The sequence below is a fragment of the Saccopteryx leptura genome, chromosome 13 (genome assembly GCF_036850995.1).
Source record: "Saccopteryx leptura isolate mSacLep1 chromosome 13, mSacLep1_pri_phased_curated, whole genome shotgun sequence".
NCBI lineage: Eukaryota > Metazoa > Chordata > Mammalia > Chiroptera > Emballonuridae > Saccopteryx > Saccopteryx leptura.
The window spans coordinates 35,443,987-35,452,208 of NC_089515.1; the positions used below are offsets into that span (position 1 = coordinate 35,443,987).

Here is an 8,222-nt window from a genome sequence, read left to right on the forward strand (position 1 = left end):
GGGGCGGCGCTGTGCGTGTTACCTGCGGCGAAGTGGAGCGGGGTGGATTTCCTGCCCGCCGTGTCGCGGCTGTTCACCTTCTCGGGCGTCACCAACCTCTTGACTCGCTCCACGTCCCCGTTGCGGCAAGCCTCGAACAGCTCGCGGGCGGCCGGCTCCACCGCCTCCGCGGTCGCGACCGCGCAGGCCGCGCCCCCGCCGGCGCAGCGGCGGCCCGACATGATCCTGGCCGCCGCCGCCGCCGCCAGCAGCAGCGCCAGCAACGGCAGTAGGAGCCCCGGCCCCGCGAGCAGGAGGGCGAGGGCCCCCGGAGGAGACGCGCTCAGGGCCCGGGCCGCTCGGCTCCCTCCTGTCCCCGGGCTCGGCACAGTCCCATGGCCGCGTCGCTGCGCGCCCCTCGCTGGGCCTCGCGATCCCCGACTGCTCCTCGGCGGCGGAGGCAGCGCGAACTCGACTTTCGAGACCCGAAGCGACGCGACGGCGGAAGCTAAGAAAACCCCTCCTGCCAGCTCCGCGGAGTCCTGGGAGCGCACGTGACGACGTGCTGCGCGTGCGCAGTGGTCGGAGCCCGGCCAGGCGGGTTTCGGCGAGCGGGGCGGCGCGGAAGGGTTTGTGGGAAATGTGAGGAGAGAGCCCTCGGACGCGGGAGGAGAGGGGGTTTTGTCCCATCGCCATCTTTGTGATGGGGTTGCTGAAGTCGGACGGCTCTTTTTGTTCTTTTTTAAAGCATGACTTTCCTTAACTTAATTTCCTTACTGCTGTTACACCGAAAAGAGCCATTAAAAGTTACCCCCCACCCCGATCTTTCATATTATTTTGGCATGCTTAGTGTGGGAATTTTCCTTTTTTGTCAGCTTCCACAATGCCTTTATCCGGGGATTTCTTTTCTGTTTTCTTGACTGTCTCTTCCCTTACTCCACAAGTACTATTTTGTTGTTTCTTGTAGACTGTTTTTCAGAAATAAAGGGATTGCTTTCCACTTGATGGAATTTGGGGTAAGCTGTCCCAAGATCATTTTAAAGGAAACTAGGAAAGCAATGAAAGTTTGTTCTTATTCTAAATAATTGAGAGGACTCTGGCTAACTACTCTTCCCATAGTTATTAGCTAAGGACTAAATGGCCCATACATAAATATAAGGTCTACCGGAAAGTTCTGTCCGTTTCTATCACAAGTTTCGACAGGTAAGCATGTTTATTTGGCGTGTGTGTGTGTGTGTGTGTGTGTGTGTGTGTGTGTGTGTAAAGCCAGGAGCCACGGCCAGGGCCAAGGCTACTATCACAGCAGCCCAGCCCATGCAGGTTCGCATTGGATTCGGACAGTTGGTAAAGAAACAATGGAGCCAAAAACTGATAGGCCATTTTCTTTAATTCTAGCTTGCACCCGGCGCGCAAGTAAAAACACACACTGGGCTCCAAAACCCACTCACATTCAGTGCTCACAAAGCCACTGACTTATCCGAGTTTCCTAGAATCAAAGGTTTCTAGCTCACCAGCCTTATTCTCCTCAGTTCCCCATCTCCTTCCTTCTCCCAGATACAAACTCTGCACAAACTGGCATCTCACTCAGCACTCCGCCATCTTGGCTGCTTCTCCTGGCCACATGGCCTCTTTCTGCTTTCTGCTCTGCTCCCTCTGCTCTCTCATGCTAATCATCCCAGGAACCAAGAGAGCAAGCTCCCGCTCCGTCCCCATTTTATATTGTAGCTTCACAACCTCTAATCCAATATACAAAATAGGGAAGTCTCTAATACAAAGTCACTTCTCTGAGGCATGACTGGATTGTATGTACCACCCCACATCAAAAAGGGTGGGAAAGGCTTAATCCCAAAACCAAGCCCCAGGCTACAAGGATTCTCAACACACATTAATATCACCTGGGCGACGGCCTCACGTGGGCAGCGTCATTTTTAACAAAGTGAGCATAATACATTTTATCTGCCCAACAATCCACCCCTATGCTCACTTTACTACCCACAATCTATACCACCGGCATCCCTGTACAAGGAAATTAGGCACATTACACAAATTACAACAACATGGCAAATCATACAATTTCAACAATTACAAAGATACACTTCACCAGTCTCTGAGCACTATGCCCAAAGCACAAAATGTCCTCGGCCTTCTTCCTAGCCACGGTAAAAGCTTCCCGGGGCAGGGGAGTTCTTCCAGCAAAGCCACCCCCCACCCCCATCAGGGTATTTCACATTGTCCAAAATCCGTAATCCGTAAATCCATCCAACAAAGGAGCCAAGCCCACTCCGGTCGTAGTCCAGGAAATCAGTCCACACACATAGGGCATCAGCCACCCCCTCATCCCTGCCATCCTCGCAGGTCTTACACTGTCCCAAAGAGGGGCACATGGCAATGGCAGTCAGCATTTCCATCTTGGCTCTGGAGAGCATGATAACGTCCATCCTATGTCCCCAAAATCGCAGACCCACCAGGAGCATAGTAAGAACTCCTTGCTTCTGGGCTCTCACCTTCTGGAGACTGCGGATCACAACTCCAGTCCGATTCTCCTCATCCTCCAAAGAGGAACTGGAAACATCAGCTCCCACTGCTGGGCTCGAGCCCCGGGCTGCCGCAGCCTTCTGCTCTGCAGACCTTACAGCACCAGCCTCATCTCCGGCCTCAGCCCCGGCCTCCCGCCGCTGCTGGCTCTCCGCAACATCGAGGGCAAACTGCAACTCACGAACCTCTGAATCCTCCTCCAGCGTTTGCTCCATTTCCAGGCAAATCTCGTAAACCTGGTCGGCCTCCTCCTCCAGCGCTTCCTCCAGCTCCAGGGTCAGCATCAGTTTCTCCTGCGTTTGCTCCAGCTCCTTCCACTGCTCGGTTTGCAGGTCCTGGGCAGCCTCTTCTACAGAGCTCTCAGTTTCCTCACGCATGGCTGTAAAAATCAGCCAGCCTACAATCCCCAAAAGGACAGCCATGGGGAACCCTAACACTAGCCAGTCCTCTACTCCACTGCTCAAAGGCTCCTTGCCGATCTGTATCGAATCCTGCCACAGACTACGCCAAATGTACAGCCAGGAGGCAAGGCCACCAGGGTCACTATCACAGCAGCCTGGCCCATGCGGGTTCGCATTGGATTCGGACAGTCAGTAAAGAAACAATGGAGCCAAAAACTGATAGGCCATTTTCTTTAATTCTAGCTTGCACCCAGCGGGCAAGTAAAAACACACACTGGGCTCCAAAACCCACTCACATTCAGTGTTCACAAAGCCACTGACTTATCCGAGTTTCCTAGAATCAAAGGTTTCTAGCTCACCAGCCTTATTCTCCTCAGTTCCCCATCTCCTTCCTTCTCCAGCATCAAACTCTGCACAGACTGGCATCTCACTCAGCACTCCGCCATCTTGGCTGCTTCTCCTGGCCACATGGCCTCTTTCTGCTCTCTGCTCTGCTCCCTCTGCTCTCTCATGCCAATCATCCCAGGAACCAAGAGAGCAAGCTCCCGCTCCGTCCCCATTTTATATTGTAGCTTCACAACCTCTAATCCAATATACAAAATAGGGAAGTCTCTAATACAAAGTCACTTCTCTGAGGCATGACTGGATTGTACCACCCCACATCAAAAAGGGTGGGAAAGGCTTAATCCCAAAACCAAGCCCCAGGCTGCAAGGATTCTCAACACACATTAATATCACCTGGGCGATGGCCTCACGTGGGCAGCATCATTTTTAACAAAGTGAGCATAATACATTTTATCTGCCCAACAGTGTGCCTCTTTATTTTTATCACTTAATGTATACATACTGACGTAGCAAATTAACTAAAACAAAGTTGATTCACGTTAGTCTTATGTGTGAAGTGATAGTGTACCCATGGCTACTGATAAAGTTCGTTTACGCCACTGTAATTTTTACAAATTTCAACAAGGAAGAAATGCTACAGAAGCATGTCTGTCACATCCACCATATTCCGTGGACTTAGCACCCTCCGACTATAACTGGTTTTTGCCCTTACAAAATTTTTTGAAGGGCAAAAAATTCAAAAATGAAGAAGATAACAAACAAGCACTGGTTCAGTGCTTCTTTTGATGCAATTTTTTGCATCAAAAGATAAAACATTTTTCAAAAATGGGATATTCAAATTGCCCTCACGCTGGCAAGAAATTATTAATAATAATGGCAATTATATTATTTAATAGTTTATTGACGGTAAGAAAAATTTGTATTTTGTTTTATTCCAAAAACGGACAGAACTTTCTGGTAGACCTTATACTGACTTGGTTGAGGTATGGACACATGGGACAATAAGTTGCAATTTTTATTTTATTTATTTATTTTACTTTCTAAGCAAGAAAAACACAAAATTTTCACATTAAAGATAGTGATGTACATCGGATCATTTACAGCAAAATGGTGGGATCTTGATAACATTATACCAAGTGAAATAAGTAAATCAGAAAAAACTAGGAACTGCGTTATTCCTTACGTAGGTGGGACGTAAAAGTGAGACTAAGAGACATTGATAAGAGTGTGGTGGTTACAGGGGGAGGGGGGAGAGGGAGAGGGAGGGGGAGGGGCACAAAGAAAACTAGATAGAAGGTGACAGAGGACAATCTGACTTTGGGTGATGGGTATGCAACATAATTGAACGACAAGATAACCTGGACATGTTATCTTTGAATATATGTATCCTGATTTATTGATGTCGCCCCATTAAAAAAATAAAATTATTAAAAAAAAAAGATAGTGATGTATAGTAGATGTTTATTGTCATCCCTACTCCATGCCCTGGCCTCAAGAAACTATTTAGAAGAAAGGTTTGCTTACGTGAAATGGTACGTGTTGACCTTTGACAAAGCTGACAAGCATTTCCTCCCTTTTGCCTTCTTAACCTGTTTTTCAGGAAATTCAGTTTTTGTTTGAAGTGTTGACTCAACTGTGATAAAAGGTAGAGGATGAACGCTTTGGGGAGCATTTTTATAAATATGTAAATTATGACAATATACATGTACATAATATATTTAGTATAAATTTAAATTGTGGCGTATTAATAAAAATATCCTTGAAGTCACCTAAGAACTAGAATATAAGCAATACTATGGCATCTGTCTTTTTCTTCCCCATTTCTTGCACTTGCCAAATAGATTCCGAATATATATATTATTGGAATTTATTATTCCGTTTACTTATTTGTACTTTTAATCTCTTTCCATGTGTGTATCCCTCAACAACATATTGTTTAGTTTTGTTTGTTTTTGAGATTTATAAAAATATCAGTCTTTGTGATCTTTTATCACTTAAGATGTAAGAATTCATTTTTATTCTTTTATAAAGAGTTTTCTTACGTGAATATACCACAATTCTATTGGCCATTTGCTTCTCAATTTTCTGTTGTTGTGAACACTAATGCTATAAACATTCTTTTTTTTAAAAAATTGTGATTATATATATAAAGGAATGCTATATTAAGGATAGTATTGAGTCCTCCCATCCTTGAACATGGCATATCTCTGTTTATTTAGGTCTTCTTTAATGACTTTCTTTTTTTAATAAGTGAGAGGAGGGGAGATAGACTCCCACATGCACCAGGACCGGATCCAGCTAGCAATCCCCATGGGGCTGATGCTCAAATCAACTGAGCTCTCCTCAGCGCCTGAGGCTCATACTTGGACCAACTGATCTATACTCAGTGCCTGGGGCCAATGCTTGAACCAGTCTAGCCACTGGCTCCAGTAGGAGAAAAGGGAGAGAATGGGGAGAGGAAAGGGGAGAGAAACAGATCTTTGCTCCTCTGTGTGCCCTGACTGGGAATTGAACCCAGGAAGTCTGCATGCTGTGCTGATGCTCTATCCATTGAGCAAACTGGCCAGGGCCACTATGAATATTTTATTGTCTTTTTAAATGAGAGGAGGGGAGATAAAGAGACAGACTCCTACATTGCCCAGACCAGGATCCACCTGGCAATCCCTGTCTGGAGCTGATGCTCAAATCAACTGAGCTATCCTCAGTGCCTGAGGCTGTCGCTCAAATCAAGCCACTGGCTGTGAGAGGGAAAGAGACAGAGAAGGGGCACAGGGAGGGGAAGAGAAGCAGATGATCACTTCTCATGTGTGCCCTGACTGGGGATGAAACCCGGGATGTCTGCCATGCAGGCCGATGTGCTATCCACTGAGCAAACTGGCCAGATCCTATGAATACCCTTATATGTTCTCCTGGTGTCAACCAATGGTTGATAGCACCAATTCAATGCCAACAGGACCCCCCCCCCCCATTTGAAGTGTAGTGAAGAAGGAAACTTGACTGCAAACAGCTCAATTGTGACACAGCATGGTTGTGAGAATAGCATAGTAGTGTTACAGCTCAATTATGAAGAGCATGGCTAAACAATGCCGCTATGGGAAGAGAATTTTGTCTGCTTCACCTGTGTGGGGTCCACCCTGGGCCAGGGGAATCTTTGGTGTTTCAGCTCCAGCCTTCAGTTTTCTGGGGGAAGAGAAAGTGTGTTCTCTGAGTCAGAGGGGAGCTGACTTATATAGAGAGAGTATCCCTGTTCCATGTTTGGTTCATCTTTATGCAAATAAGAACTCTAAATTGGTACAGTTTAATTAGTCTAAAAAGCACAGTCTTGATTGGTTCTTTATTATTTTAAAATTTTATTTAGAAAATTAAATTTAACAAGGTGACATTGATCAATAAGAGTACATAGGTTTCTGCCTGACCAGGCGGTGGCGCAGTGAAAAGAGCGTCGGACTGGGATGCAGAGGACCCAGGCTCAAGACCCTGAGGTCGCCAGCTTGAGCATGGGTTCATCTGGTTTCAGCAAAAGCCCACCAGCTTGAACCCAAGGTCGCTGGCTCCAACAGGGGGCTACTTGGTCTGCTGAAGGCCCGTGGTCAAGGCACATATGAGAAAGCAATCAATGAACAACTAAGGTGTAGCAATGCACAATGAAAAACTAATGATTGATGCTTCTCATCTCTCTCTGTTCCTGTCTGTCTGTCCCTGTCTATCCTTCTCTCTGACTCACTCATTGCTTTGGGTAATATGGCCATTTTGATTATATTTATTCTTCCTATCCAAGAACAAGGAATATTTTTCCATCTCATTGTATCTTTTTCGATTTCCTTTAACAGTGCTTTGTAGTTTTTGTTATATAGGTCTTTACATTCTTTGTTATGTTTATTCCTAGGAATTTTACTTTTTTTGTTGCAATCGTGAAGGGCATTATTTTTTTGAGTTCGTTTTCTAATATTTCATTGTTGGCATATAGAAAGGCTATGGACTTTTGTATTTTAATTTTGTATCCTGTGACCTTACTGTATGGGTTTATTGTTTCTAGTAATCTTTTTGTGGAGTCTTTGGGGTTTTCGATGTATAGGATCATATCATCTGCAAAGAGTGATACTTTTACTTCTTCTTTTCCGATATGGATGCCTTTTATTTCTTTGTCTTGTCTGATTGCTCTGGCTAGAACTTCTAGCACCACGTTAAATAAGAGTGGAGAGAGTGGACAACCCTGTCTTGTTCCTGATTTAAGGGGGAAAGTCCTCAGTTTTATGCCATTTAATATGATGTTGGCTGACGGTTTACCATATATGCCTTTATCATGTTGAGATACTTTCCTTCTATACCCATTTTGTTGAGTGTCTTAAACATAAAGTTGTGTTGCATTTTATTGAATGCCTTTTCTGCATCTATTGATAAGATCATGTGTTTTTTGTTCTTTGTCTTATTGATATTGTGTATTACGTTAACCATTTTACATATGTTGAACCATCCTTGAGATTCTGGGATGAATCCCACTTGATCATGATGTATTATTTTTTTAATATGTTGTTGTATTTGATTTGCCAGTATTTTGCTTAGTATTTTAGCATCTGTATTCATTAGAGATATTGGTCTGTAGTTTTCTTTTTTTGTGCTGTCCTTGCCAGGTTTCGGTATAAGGGTTATGTTGGCCTCATAAAATGTGTTTGGAAGTATTGCTTCTTCTTCAATTTTTTGGAAGACTTTGAGTAGAATAGGAACCAAGTCTTCTTTGAATGTTTGATAGAATTCACTAGTATAACCGTCTGGGCCTGGACTTTTTGGGGGAGGTTTTTAGTAGTTTTTTCTATTTCTTCTCTACTAATAGGTCTTTTTAGGCTTTCTGCTTCTTCTTGACTCAGTCTAGGAAGGTTGTATTATTCTAGAAATTTATCCATTTCTTCTAGGTTGTTGAATTTAGTGGCATAAAGTTTTTCATACTATTCTACAATAATTCTT

The 8,222-nt window shown here is 44.7% G+C and overlaps 1 protein-coding gene across 3 annotated transcripts in view; it reads right to left on the reverse strand.

Moving 5' to 3' along the window:
• The window catches only part of TNKS2 (tankyrase 2), a 70,568-nt gene extending 70,050 nt beyond the window's left edge, over nucleotides 1-518 (reverse strand). For all 3 annotated transcript variants that reach the window (XM_066355660.1, XM_066355661.1, XM_066355659.1), the window contains exon 1: nucleotides 23-518. In XM_066355660.1, the coding sequence (XP_066211757.1) occupies nucleotides 23-221 (199 nt within the window). In that variant the 5' untranslated portion in view covers nucleotides 222-518. The remainder of the gene's footprint in view (nucleotides 1-22) is intronic.
• Nucleotides 519-8,222: the final 7,704 nt, after the last annotated feature.